The sequence below is a fragment of the Stegodyphus dumicola genome, chromosome 2 (assembly GCF_044657685.1).
Source record: "Stegodyphus dumicola isolate Sdum_Otavi_A_Nest chromosome 2, ASM4465768v1".
Taxonomy (NCBI): domain Eukaryota; kingdom Metazoa; phylum Arthropoda; class Arachnida; order Araneae; family Eresidae; genus Stegodyphus; species Stegodyphus dumicola.
The window spans coordinates 37,758,369-37,773,789 of NC_140769.1; the positions used below are offsets into that span (position 1 = coordinate 37,758,369).

Genomic DNA, 15,421 nt, shown 5'->3' on the forward strand with positions numbered 1-15,421 from the left:
GGACTTAAAATGTAAGAAATAAGAACTAATTAATGACTAACTAAAGAGATTCAGCCGAAGCTAACACAATTTTAAACTAGTTGGCCTGCAATATTAACTCAGTCAACGAAGATATCAAAAGGCACGTAATACGGCCGAGTGTAGTAATAGTATAGCTTAGAGAGACGTAGCCAAAAGGCAAACGCCCGTTATTCAAGAGTCCTAACACTCTCTCTCGAAGTCAGTGGAACTTTGAATTAAATACTTCCTACTTCTCATTTTCATTTAATGCAATTATAAAAACTCATTCTGGTAAGCAATTGTAAGCAGAAGCTAGGAGATAGAAAAGTGGTATAAACTTAAAATAACTGTTATAAAATTAAAATATAGTTTACAATCTTTACAACCTGGCGATCCAAAAGACATTATTATTCTCTCGCGTAATCACTTTCTCATTGGTACACTTCTTACATCTTTGCCTGAATAAAATATAGAACAACAGAAAAAAAAAAAAAAAAAAAAAAAAAAAAAAAAAAAAAAAAAACATTGTTGATAGGGCGAAAGTGAATCAAATAATTTTCCCAAATTTTTAAAACAAACTGGAGTTGAGAATACCTATCTAAATGCTCTTAAAGGCAAGAGAGCTGAAGCAAAAAGGTGCAGTTATTCAATATGGAAGCTTACCACTAGAAAGGTCTCAATTCTCAAAATTTTGAGTTCAAATTCCGAATTACCTATGTCTTTAGCGTTGCGCATGTATTATTCAAGTCATATGAGACAGATTGATCTACAAGTGACGCAGTCCAGAAAAAGGCATTACTATTTTTGGAATAGAGAGGCTATTACTAGTTTAAATTATAATTTTGATTTACATATTTTTTTGTTAATTCTACACAACTTTATTTGATATGATGTCGTAAATACTTCAGAATTAGAAGCCGTTTTCAAAGATGTAAAAAACAAATAACTTTTGTACCACAATGTTTTTTAAATGTTAGCAAATTATTCATGAAAATTATGTATTAACCAATTCATGAAAAGAATTCAGAATGCAGGCACTTTTTAATGCAATAAAATAGTTTTATATTAATTTAAACATAAAAATGTATGCATATTAATTTATTTGATGACACTATTGGAGATAAAATTTTTTTCATTCAATCAGAAATAACATTTAGGGCTCTAAAATATGCAGCATTTATTTGAACATTCTCATATTACTAGTAAGCCTAGTAATTTAGTAATTTGCTAGTAATTAATCACAGTAATTTGCTAGTAATTATTTGTACATTCTCATATTACTACTTTCTAATGAATCGAATAATACTTTAAATTAAAATGAATAACCAGCGTAATTATGTCCTGTTTAACATTTCATTCTTTTTCTAAATTCCTAATAATCTGTCAGGAATAATATTTCGATGCGCTAATACTGATGTTAACTCGTCAAGCACACACAATTTTTTGGCTTCTGAACGATTGTTCTCAGACAGTTTTCGATTACTCTCATCTCTTTAAAAGTTACTTGTAAACCTAAACATTGATCAACTTAGTGCGTCCATGCCACTCCCATTTTTTCGCTTTGCCCTTTTTCTCTTCGATTTTCTGAATCGTATTAACCAAGATGCTGATATCACTGCTAAAGTTGGGACAAATAACTAAGGTAGGTAAATCCTGCTTTAAAGTTCATTCATCTCGTAATGTTTTAAAAATAACATCAAAGGAGTTCGCAGAATGCAAATCATAAAATTAAGTCTTAATAATAAGGCTCTTAACATCCTATTACTAGAATATTAAAATCATGATTTAAATATATAAAAATAATATATTATCTGTTTTCCAAAATAAGTTTCAAAATTCAGGATTCAGTTTTAAATTTCTTTACAAATCGTTGTCATCCACAGCTTCAAAACAAAGAATAATTAAATTAAACTTGCTGATATTTTCTAACATTTTCTACTGAATTAGGATTTCAGTGTGTTAATAGTTCGTATGACGTTTGTAAATAAATATACGAAAACGCAAGTAAATTTTTAAAAAATTAAAATTTTTTTTACATCTTCAAGCGGTTATAATTTTTACAGATGAAGATTTTTTCGGAGTTACAGTTATAATTTTTACGGAGCAAGTTATTCGCATGATTTCATTAGTGTACATCCCAAATATGTTATATATATATATATATATATATATATATACATATTTATTTATTTAACACACATACACATATTTATATATTTTAACCTATATATAGAGATTTTAAAAATTTGAAAGCTTTTAGACTTCATATAAGGGACATTTTTTAACGTCTTGTATGGTACCTTTATTTATTAAATATCATGTTCTTCACACTTAAACCATAAAATTCAATTCAACAGCAGTATCACAAACTAATTTAAAATGGGCATATCTTTAAAATTTCAGACATAAAATTTTCTTTTTTTTTACAGTGTTGCTATGGCTAGCTTTGAAATCGTTGAGTTTGTTAATCAAAAGTTGGTTAAAATTTTACAAAGCATTAAACAGATAGTAAAGCAAATTCCATATGTCATATTTGGGCTTCGAGATAACCATATTCGAGTAAAGGACTACGTTATTCAAAATTTGATGTCGGTAGATAACATTGTTTTTTTATAGTGCGAGAAACATACATACATTTATGCAGATTCTTCATTATTTAGTTTCTTTAAACAGAATGCAGTGATCTAATATTTCGTGGCAACAATTTGAAAAGTGAAATGACGTTTACTGAGAACCAACTCAAAAAGTCAAAACGAAATTAATAGCCCTTCTGAACAAAATCGTCCCTTTGGGCTAATGAAAATATAATGTAATACAGCGAGTAATAAAAAGGTATGGCACAATTAAAACACTCAATTATTTAATATCCATATTACATATAGAACTTTGACTTTCACTAACATGCAGTTCTTTACATATACCTTCTTTATGATTATAGTCTATAACTTAAGAGCTCTCAACTTCATTTGAAATGAAAAATAACTAATAATGCGCACATTATCTGTAAGTGCGAAGGTTTTAAATGATAAGGCATTCATTGGTTGCAGACATTCATGTAATATATTAGTGGAAGGGTTATTTGATTCTAGTCTACTGGTGAAAGATCTATCGGAAGGTGCATTATTATTATTTCCTTTTGTGAAAAAAGAGTTGAGAAAATAAAATTATGAAGTGGTTAATTCTATTTTCAGTTGGTAAGAAAAACTCTCTTTTTTATTGTTTTAGTTTATTACAAAAATAAAAAGTTTATAATATCTCAGAAAATAATCGGAGAAAACTCTGAGTAATTAAATGTGTCTAGAATGATGTGGAGAATGCATGAAAAGTGAGATGAATTTTTTTATACTTAGAAATTAGTAGGTTATGAATAGCATACTACTTCTCCATTACACACACCTCAAACAGCTATTTGTTGTTTTCAATAAGTAAATTTCGTGTTCTGGTAAAAAAAATATTGCTGCTAGAGGGATATATTTATTCTAAGCCTTGTGCACAAGCGGTTGAAAGAAATAAATGCACAGCTAAATATTAAAGAATAATGTTTTTCTTTATCAAATAAGTGCACGAGTCTCTAAGTTTTGGTAATATGGGATGAAATACTACTACATAAATTTTCTTTCATCGTTTTGTTTTACAATTTAAAATACAATTTTTTTTTTGTTTAATGTCATTAATTTCAAATGGACTAATTTTCAAATTAAATGGCTTCATGTCGTACGCTGAAACCTGCATACGAAGATCAAGTTATAACTTTTATCTGCGTATATGTATGTACGTATGTATGCTCCTCGTACTGTGAAAAAACGACGGTACCTAGAGTCACTAAATTTTGAATAACGTAGTCCTTCACCCGAATATGCGCATCCAAAAACCTCGAATTAATTTTGTTATTTACTTCATATTTTACAAACTTTATTGAATTTTGATTAACAAACTCCAAAATGCAATCGAGAAGTGACAAGACTGTCTACTGAAAATTTCAAAGATATGTTGTTTTTAAATATTTTGTGATTTGTCTGTAGAATGAAATTTTATGTGACATAAGCGAAAAACGTGATATTTATTAACACATAAAAAGTTAATAGTAAAAGGACAAAAATGTTTGCAAACCATCTTATTAAAAGAAAACTGAGCATTGATACGACGAACGAGAAAAGACATTAATTAGAAAAAAAGAAAGTCATGCCAACACTTAACACTGTATTGGGAATTCTAAACATATTCTGCAAAACTGCTTATATTTTTTTTTCCATTTTGCTGCTGAACTGTATTTGGCGTAAGTGCCAAGAAAAAATACTCAATAATAAAGCTAAAAAGACAAAATAAATAAATAAAGGTTTACCTAGAAAGAGTGCAGTAGCAAACTGGTAGGCTGCGAGCTCATCGAGGGCTTAAAAAACCTTTGCAAACCTTTCAGGATGACCGTTAAAACCTGAAACCTTTTCAAACGTTCTTAGTTTTTTTTTTTTTTTTTTTTTTTTTTTTTTTAAATTTGGTTTCCTCTTATGATGGTAACCTCTCCGACTATAATCTGTTAGATTATAATTTGAAGTCTTCAGACTGGAATATTTTTCCTTATCTTATATTCACATACTGAAGCAAAATTTAATTTTAAATTTAAAAATAAATGTAATTTAGGCTAATGAAACATCTACTGTGACGATGGCGGCATTTCTCAACTGCACCGTGCATCTAAAAATGAAACTGTGGAAAACGTTATTATTTTCTTAGAAATAATGCGAAACAAATTTAGTGTGTTTTATGAGAGTACCTATGCAAAGAAGTTTAAGAATTTTTCCTTTAAGTATCAAGAAATTTAACCTAAAAAGTTTAGGTCGCTTGGCATTATCTTTACCGTTTCGGGCCAAGAAAACTGCATGAGTCGCGTCAGGTTCAAAAATTTTTAATATACTTAACACATGTGTCTATTTCTCTTATTTTTCTTTAGATGAAGAAACTTTCGGAAAGGAAGACTATTATCACAACTAAATTTGCTTTATTTACGTGAAATGCCGCCAGAATTACAAAAACGACTTTGGTCTGTTGTCTCTATGAACTGAATGCCACTTTTTAATTCCACCAATGATATTTTCCCTTAGAAATGTACTATTATAATGTAATGTAAATGAGCGAAATAACACTATGTATTAATTAAGTATGGGATATGTATTAATTAAGTAGACGCCAATCTACATATGTTAATTTTATATTATGTTTTTATTTCTGGGCATTCCTAGATTATCATACGGTGTTAGGTTAGACCTATTACTCCTAATGCTTTTCTAGGTGTAATGCAGACATAAATAAAAATGAAAGAGATGAGTCAAATTTCCAGGAAACTTTATTAAATAGATGAGAACAATCCATACGACAAATAATATGAATTTGTAAACCTAAAGAATGAGTGTTCTCCGATCTTCCTCCGAGTTTAAAATATAAATCAAATAAAGTAAACGAACGTAGAAGGACCATCTCAATTAGAGCAAAGCACTCAGAAATAAGATTAGAGGTTCGAATACCGCGAACGGACTGGCTCCATGGGCGTTTTCGTGGTTTTCCACATGTGTAACGTGTATACGAGCCAGTTTTCCTTAGAAAGTCCTCCACGAAGGCATCCCTTCTCTTAGGCAGATAGCCCTAGTGTGCTTTGCCATAATTAAAATACACCAGAAGTAAGATTAACGTACTTGCTCGCTATTCCAGATCGCTCTGCTAAGATTTTAATAAACGTAATAAAGAATAAAATTGCAGCTTGAACAATCATATTCTCAGACTGCTAGAAAGGTGACAAATCATCTCAGTTTGAAAGCTGCCGAATATGACATCTTCACAGTGAATTACTTGTTTCTAAGGAAGACTTTCATACCCAATCCATCAAGCGTTACTGGGGTAGCGCTAAATGGGGGAACGAGTGTCAAAGAGGCATTGCCATCAACATTTTGATTTCTACTTAGCAAAATATACGTGGCATCGCATGCATCTGAAAGCCCAAATATTTTGTTCCGTACTAGAAAGATATTTATATCTCATGTGTAGTGTCCTCGTTCATTTCAGTTCATATTTTTTAGTAATTAAGAATTAAATAAAACCTTCGTAATAATAAATACTAATGTAATAATGTCATGAAGTAAATCCTATGTCTGAAATAAATATGTTGCCATCAATAAACCATTTTTATTGGTTTACTGATTTTTATTGGACTGGGAATAGTTTGCAAGTAAAACATACCTGCCAAAATGCGTGGTAAGTGCATATTAGAAAGTACTTATAATTAATTTACAAATGGCTAACGTAAATAACATTTTTAGCCCAAAAGACGTTAACCGAACAGGGTTATTAGTCTCAAAACGGCATTTTGCATCAAATTACTAAAAGCACTGAATCACTTTTAAAATTGTTGCCACCATATGTTATCGCGCTATATAAATTTAAAGAAATTAAATAATAAAGAATCTAACTGAATGTGTGTATGTTTCTCGCGTTGTGAAAAACCAATGGCCCCTAGAGCCATCAAATACTGAATAACGTAATCTTCCACCCGAATCTGGGCACCTGGAAGCGCGAATTTTGAATTTCGAATTTATTTTATAACGTATTTCATATTTTGTAAAATTTTAAAGAATTTTTGATCAACAAACTCAACGATTTCACAGCGAGCAGTAGTAACGGTGAATGGAATTAAACATTTTTATCTTCAGCACGCGAGACTGTCTATCAAAAATTCTGAAGATATGCTGTTTTTAAATATATTTAGCCAAAATGCTTTCGAAACATGTATATGGATATAAATGGAAAAACTCCCCTTTGGGCATAATATGAAATTTGAAAGCTTTTAGAAAAATGTACGTATATATACATACTATATATATATATATATATATATATATATATAATAATACTAATAATTAAAGAGGAACATTCCCCATTAAATTTCTAATATTTAGAATTAAATTACAAGAATTACAATTTGCAGTTTAAATTCCAGTTTACAAATTTGTTATTTTTGAAGTAATGTTAAAATTTTTAAAATGTATAAAAAAGTAAAATCAAATATATATGGAAAAATTGTCTTACTAGCAATGGCCAATAGAAGTGGATATGCATAAAAGTGAGATAAATATTTTTTATGTTAATTAAAAATTATAACTCAACAACCTATAGGATAGTGAAATAATACTGACTCTTCAGGAGGAACTACCTTATTTCACACTCCCCTCAATTGTGCAAGCCGATCAATTAAGCTAGTTCCCCTGAAGAGTCAGCATTATTTCACTGTCCTATCGGTTGTTCATTTTGAATTTTGAATTATCATTAACAAATTTTTATTACAATTTTATCATATCGATTGCTATTGGCCATTGCATGTAAAGCAATTTTTCCGTACCAATTAAACTTTTACTATTTAATATTTTAAAAATATTAATATTACTTTAAAAATAATAAATTCGTAAATTGGAATTTAAACTTCGAATTGTAATTCTGTTAATTTGATTTTAAATTATATAATTTTAATAGGAGTATTATAATTATGTTTAATTAAATCATTGCAGCCTTGGCGCACGATTCTTAATAGCTTTTCTTTACATTTAATTATTTGTTAATATATATATTTTGTTAAATACGATATATATATGTATATACATACATACATATATATCGTACTTAACACTATACCCTTTGTAAACATCCAGGAAATGCCCCCCGCGTTCCAGGATTTTGATAATGGGCTGCTGTTTGCGAACTGTGAGGAAGGTAAGATATCGATAACCTACAGAAATAGTGTGATATCTATAACCTACTGAAATTGTAAGATATCAATAAACTAAAGAAATGGTAAAATAGCGATAACCTACAGAAATGGAACACATGCAAGAGACATAAAAACTATTTTAATAGTTTCTAATCTTATTATTCATTGTACGAAAAACGCAGGGACAAATTTATATACCAAATAAAAATTCTATGATCTACATCTACATACTTTCCAATCTTAAATTTTAATATTTTTAATATTTTAAATTTAGTTAGCTTTTTAAAAGCTCATTTTTTTAAGCTTTAAATTGTTCGAGATTCTAGATTAGAATTTGAAGTTCTTAGATTGAAATATTTTCCTTTGTTTTCAATGAAATATCCGTAGCTTGATTAACATTTTCTCTTTCTATAGCTTGACTAATATTTTCCCTTTGCATAACTTTAAATTCTTCGAGGTTCTAGATTAGAAGCTGAATTTCTTAGATTGAAGTGTTTTCCTTTGTTCTCAATGGAAACATCCATAGCTTGATTAACATTTAGAATTTCACATTCATAAATATTATCTCTGTAATGCTATTAATATTAACAAATTAATTGTTCCTAGTTTTCTTTCACATCAGATAAATAAAAAAAATCAGAATTCCCAAAAGTATCTTTTAATAAATAATACCTCTTGATGCAGCCATTCGCCTGAAAGAAATTGTTTTAAATATTTTTTCAGGTGACGTGGTAATTGAAATAATTGAATTATCATGTAAAAAAAATAATTTATTCAAATAATTTTTATTGGAAGTACTGACATTTAAACAATGAACTTTTAATCTTTTTTTTTTCCTGTAAAAGAGACATATACCTCTCCATTTATGTAATTCTACCGTATGTTAACACAAACGCACATACAATCAGGCAGTAGACGGAACTTTCAAATTAAAATAGAATGAAAGCGTACAAATAAAGTTATTTACATCGCAACAATTTTACGGTTTCAATGTAACTATCAAGCGACTCGCGACTCCATCTACTTCACTTGTTTTATAACCTAGTAGCCTGTTCATAGGACTAGAATTTCTGTGAATACCAGTTTATTTAATTTTCGAAATTCCATAATGTTAAATTGAATCCGGAGAGTAAATGATTTGAATTCCATTGCGGCAAATTTTCTAGTTATCAATCACAACAAAAGAATCTGCGCTGATCTGCTAAATCATCGAATTTTATTTATTCTTCTCAGAATGTAATTGATATTAATTTCTTACATTATCAAAACATCAATAAATCAATAAATTCTTCCTCGATCATTTTAGAAAGCCTAGAAACGCATTTGTAATCTCGAAAAATTTGAGGTATCGTATTTAAACCAAAATATCCATTTTCGCAGCTCTCGGTTCCACTTGGACGATTTTTTTTTTTTTTTTTTTTTGTGTGTGTGTGTGTGTGTGTGTGTGTGACATTTGTACGTACGGATAGAATAAAGGACTCGTTTTTCCAAAACAGATTGTAAAATGGATTTAAAATAGGTTAAGAAGGAAATTTTTCCTGACCTCTGTAGGAATGTACATACGTAAATATGTATCTCCCACAACTTAAAAAGAAGTGTGACTGCTACAACATATAGTCGTGCACCTCCCTTTACTGCTGCAATCTGCAGCACCAACAGTGTTCATACATATATATCGGGAAGATGGACAAAAAAATTGAGACATCGCTATAATAAGATGAATTAATTTAATTATTATTATTATTTTTTTTTTATTGAAAATTTTAAATCCTTGTGCACCACATAGTATTACACAAGGCTTACAGAGGTAAGTAAAAAAAAAAAAAACAAAAAAAAAAAAAAAAAAAAAAAAAACAAATACAACAACACAACACAAAATAAAATAAACTTACAAATTCACAGATGATACGTAAGAGATAAATTTACAGAAAAAAGAGAAAGCCATTTTATGTTCAACAAAAACATGAAGAGGGGGAGGAAATGAAATATTCACAGAGTTTAACTTAGAAATGAGTTCCTTTCGTCCTTTCTTGAGCTTTGAACAATAGAACAACAAATGTTCGACATTTTGCACTCCCCCGAAACTGCATGAACACAAGTCTGTACTAGATAATCTAAATCTCTTCAGATATGAATTGAATTTACCATGTCCAGTTAGAAATTGAGTAACTTCAAAATTGCAGAAAAAGTGTTTATTATTCAGTCTGTGAGGAATGGAAGGAAAATATAGTTTAGTCAAAGAGGCAGTAGTAGAATTCCTGTATAGTTCATTCCACTCGAGTATTGTATCATCCCTACTTTTGTTCTTGTAAAATGACTTAGGAAGTATCATTGGAGTAATTACTTGAAGATGTGTAGCTTGTTTTGCCAACCAATCAGCCCGTTCATTTCCTAGATTGCCAGTGTGGCCACGTACATGAGAAAAGATAACATCAACACCTTTATTATTAAGGTCTTTAAGAAGAGCATGGGAAGTCACAATTAATTTATTATATGAGAAGATATTCCTAAGAGAATATAAGGATGAAAGAGAATCAGTGCGAATAAGAAATTTAGCACTCAGCGAACAGTTGTTAGATATCCACTTAATTGACTCACTAATGCACAGTAATTCGGCTTGGAAAACACTGCATTCATTGGGAATTCTAAAGAGTTTGTATTCCAGTTCAGAACCATTATGGAAAACGACATAAGCTAATCCAACTCGATTATTAATTTTACTGCCATCTGTATAACACACAACAGAAAAATTTTCATCAACAGAATTGTCATAAATGATAGTTTGAATTGGCAAACGATTGGCAGGATGAGGAAGATCTTCAAACAACACCTTGGCATCGAACATAAATTTGCTGATGGTATCTTTAAACTTTTTGTCATTCAAAACATGAAGGTCAATCGGAGGAAATCCTGAAATTGCGAAACAGGCTTCATAGCTAATTGTTCTGTAGCCACGCACAACTCTTAGTAAAATTCTCCTTTGAATTCTGCGAAGTATACGGGAATTAATCTTCTTTTCTAAAGCTGTTCCCCACACTCTAGAAGCATAGCAAATAAAGGGGACAATACCCTGCTTATAAATCATATCAATAACATTAACTTTTAAACCAAAAGTATTGCAAGAGACACGATTAAGTCCTCTAAGTATATTTTCGGTATATATATTCCGGGTAATAGAATGGATATATATATAAATATATTTATATACGTTTGGTGCGGCCGATTGCAACCAAAATACGAGGTGCACATCTACATGTTACAGCAGTCATATATACAAAATTTCAACGTTCTGAGGCTACTCGTTTTTGAGTTATGCCAGCTACGTACGTACGTACGCACGTACGTACATACGTTCGTACAGACGCCACGAAAAATTCTCTTCAGAATTAGTTTTAAAGCAGTTTTATAATTTTTTTGAAGGAAAAGAGTATTTTATTCTGTCTTTACCTACAGATATCACGCAAAAACTTCGTTAAATTGCATTCGATAGCGGTCAAAATGGATATTTTCGTTGAAATATGCTGCCTGAAACTTTTCGCGATTACAATACTTCCTTTTTACTTCCTACAAGGAAGTAAAAATGTAAAAAAAACACACTTAATGTTTTTTAACCGGAAGAAATTCCGAAAACATCAGAAATACATAAAAAAAGGAAAAGAAATGAAGTACAATGAAAATTTGATTCAACGTTTTCAGGAGGAGGTAGATCAGTTCTCAATTAAATTTCATTTCCTAGGAAATCTGTTAATCCAAAAGCAGCTAATGGATTACTTAAAATTACAGTTCATCCAAAAATTCTCAATGCCTCTTCTATACAGTGCCCTTCTTTCCTATGAAATGATACTATAAAGATACAAATTAAAATAAAGTAAATTCACGTTGCTTAAGTAATAGTAATATATGTAATTTATTAATATTAAACTTTAAATTCAAACGTAATAATTTACAAAATCTAGAGAAAGATCTCAAGTTATAATTTATAAAAAAAATCATTAACTGAGAATAAATATTTCATCAGAGTAAGGAAAAAAAGACAACTTAACTGTGTTAGATGAACAAAAGAATTATATTCAAAATGGTTAAAAACAGACGCTTAGGGGTGCTGGTTTGCCGCTATTGGCAAAACTCAGTGGAGATGGAAACTTTTAAATCTCCCAAAAGATAAATTCAAAGTATGATTTAAAAAAAATTCGAAATTGAAAAGCATTAAAATAATGCACGTAAGAAAGGGAAATAAAGGACAATTGTTAGAAAATAATAAAATTTTTGCGCCATGGGATTATCATGACGACTTGCAATATAGTAGGCCTTCAGTTAATGAAATTAAAATCAAGGAAACGTCGGGAGAAATTGTGCAGTAGTTACATAATTACACTATTAACCCTTTCAATTCATCCTTCTTTATACTTCTCTTATTTCAGATTTCAAATAAAAAATTCACTACCTTAAAAAAATTTATAGGGTGTAGACTACTCCAGCTTTTTTAAGTTGACTGTTAATGAAGTTAATTGGAACTTCATTTTCTAGTAAAATGTTAATAATAACAAAAATCTCTTATTAATTAATTTTTCAGTAGCATTTTGCATGAAAATGTTATTGAGATATTTTTCTTGTAAAAAAACATTTGTAAAATGCAGTACATGTGTTTTTCAATTTTTCAATTGTTGTTTCAAATAGGTTTTCAGTTTTTAGCTGTTTAAAGAGTTTAAAGAGTAGTGTTGCGCTGTTTAAAGCTCAGATTTAACCTTTTTATATATAGAAATCAGAAATCTCTAAGTACAGTTTTTCGTTTTCTTAATATTAAAAGTTTAGTTTAACATAATCGGGTACTTCCCAATTTTTACTTCCTTATACGAAGTAAAAAGGAAGTATTGTAATCGGGAAAAGTTTCAGGCAGCATATTTCAACGAAAATATTCATTTTGACCGCTATCGAATGCAATTTAAAGATGTTTTTGCGTGATATCTGTACGTAAGGACAGAATAAAAGACTCTTTTCCTCCAAAAAAATTATAAAACTGCATTAAAATTAATTCTAAAGAGAATTTTTCGTGGCGTCTGTACGAACGTATGCATAACTCAAAAACGAGTAGTTGTATCAAAACGAGTAGTTGTATCACGAGTAGTAGTACTCAAAAACGTTGAAATTTTGTATATAGAACTGCTATAACATGTAAATGTGCGCCTCGTATTTTGGTTGCAATCGGCCGCACCAAACCTATATAAAAATATTTATATATATATATCCACTCTGTTACCCGGCTCAGCGATCTCAGTTTCTTTACTCTTATACGTTTGTAAATTGTACATTTTTTGCTTTGAAAATGATTGAATTATATTGTTCTTATCTCACGGTTAAGGTTTTCATGCCTTTAGTAAATCTGTATGCAATACTTTTAGAATTATCAACGACTTTAAAGTTAAAATCATAAAAACAACCTTGTATTTAGCGTAAGTATAATGAAACACTTAATCGATATCGAGGGCAGCTAAAGGTCCCTCCTCATCAGGAGAAAGAAATACCTAAATTGTCAAGCACTAAATTGTCTTGAAACTAGGCTTCGGGAATTTCACTTCACACATACAGAAATTAATAAGTTGGTTTCGCTTACTCAAGTTTCTCTAAGTTAAACCCACTTTGTTTTCCAAAATGCATATTTTCGTCAAGTTGAAGGATTGACTATGGGTAATCCTCTCAGTCCGGTACTTGCTGACATTTATATGCACTACTTTGAGATGAAATTATTTGATAAACTAATCTTTTCGTCTTTGGATTCGGTATGTTGACGACACTTTCGCACTATTTGACGGTTGTAAAGAGGATTTATCCGAGATTCTACCTATTATGAATTCAATTGATCCAGCCATCCAATTCACTCTTGAAACTGAATCCAACAATTCCCTCCCCTTCCTTGATATTCTTATAATCCGCAATGAAACTCATTTTAGCACCACTGTGTACCGTAAACCCTTTGCAGTTTGTTTACCACCCCATGCCAAGTCATGCCTGTTAAGCAAAAAATGGCTTCTTTTTACTATTATGTTTTCCGCGCGCTAAAAAGTTTGTTCCTCTGAATCTTTGCTTACCAATGAACTTAATTATTTGAGAGCAGTTGCGATTGACCGTGGATTTTCTCCCGTGATTATTGATAAAGCCGTCAAAAAATTTTCAGATTCCCATCAAAGAAGACATTCCACTGTTAGAAATAATATTAATGACCTTGTCGTGCTTCGATTTTATCCTACTGTTAGCTATAAAATTGCACGGATTCTCCAGAAATTCAATTTTCAAGTCGGTTTCTCCCCTATTAATAAAATTCACCCTTCGATTCTAAAAGATTGCGTTTCTGTCTTGAATTTTTGGGGAATTCATAGTATATCGTGTCAGTGTGGTTTAAGATATATTGGCCAAACAAAAAGAGCGTTGAAGTTTCGTATCAAGGAACATGAATCTTATGTCAGAAAAGGCGAAATTAACAAGTCTTCAATAGCGTATCATAGTTGGACATTTAACCATAATTTTGACTTTGGGTCTGCAAAAATTATCCAAAAGGCTTCTTCCATAGGTGAATTGGATTTTCTTGAGGCTTTTCACATTCACAAAGATTTAGCAGGTTTAGTTAATGATTTGAAGTCCAATCCAGTTCTTCCTAATGCCTTTAAAATTCTGCTGTCTTAATTCAGTTATTTTTGCCGATAGATGGCGTTACCTCCTCGAGTTTGGTACTACCAGAGGGTATAAAAATTCGTTCAGTGGTTGCTTTCCATTATTTGAAGTTCCGATTTTGAGCGTGAAGGTGCATTTGCCCCTCGCTCCCTCTTTTAACTTCTCTAATTTTTCTTGTCCTTTATGCTTGATCAGATAGCCTGGCTCAGTAAAAGTAGGCGGACAGTGCAACTCTGATTAAAAATCGGGTTATAACCACGTGCAGTGCTTCTGAGCCTCTTTCTCCTTCTGAGACTCTCCACGTGTTTCTGAGACTCTTTCTCTTTTATTTTCTTCTTTCTAGGTATTTCTTTCTCCTGATGAGGAGGGACCTTTAGCTGCCCTCGAAATCGATTGAGTGTTTCATTATACTTACGCTGAATACAAGGTTGTTTTTACGATTTTGATTGTCACATTAGCGTGTTTCTCTTCTAGTCTAACTTTACAAAGATAACGCCTTCATTTAATATTTCGAATTAAATCATGCTTAATCCTTTCTGGAATTTTTTCGAGGAAATAAGCGTTTAATATTTACTTCGTAATTTTTAGTACAGATATTTTGAGTTATTATGTATTTTTGCCTAGTCGCGAAGTGAGAACTGAATTAATTGAATGAGAAGTACTGTTTCTTTTTTGTTTTGTTTGCTTAATTTCTTTTATACATCGTTCTAGCTTTATTTGAATAGAACATGTGGCAAAGATTAGATAATTCTTTAAATGATATAAATTTTGTGCATTCTGAGTTATAATATGAACGAAATATAATACTGTTAAGTGAACCTAGCACCAGAATGTCGCTATGGTAAACAAATAGAGTGAATTTTAAAGAATGCATCTATTCTACTGTGGTTTATGCGCTATCGGCGAAGTAGATTTAATTCAATCCAATAAGTTTAAATGAAATGCAAGAAAAAGTGCGTATAATTTAATATTCCGTACAAGGAAGTTATGTGGTGATTTTTTAGT

General features: G+C 30.5%; 1 protein-coding gene across 1 annotated transcript in view; it reads left to right on the plus strand.

The window, feature by feature from the left end:
- Window positions 1–3,036: 3,036 nt before the first annotated feature.
- The window catches only part of LOC118185583 (uncharacterized), a 54,105-nt gene continuing 41,720 nt past the window's right edge, over window positions 3,037–15,421 (plus strand). The window contains exon 1 of the mRNA XM_085810599.1: window positions 3,037–3,194. Coding sequence (XP_085666725.1) covers window positions 3,167–3,194 — 28 coding nt within the window. The 5' untranslated portion in view covers window positions 3,037–3,166. The remainder of the gene's footprint in view (window positions 3,195–15,421) is intronic.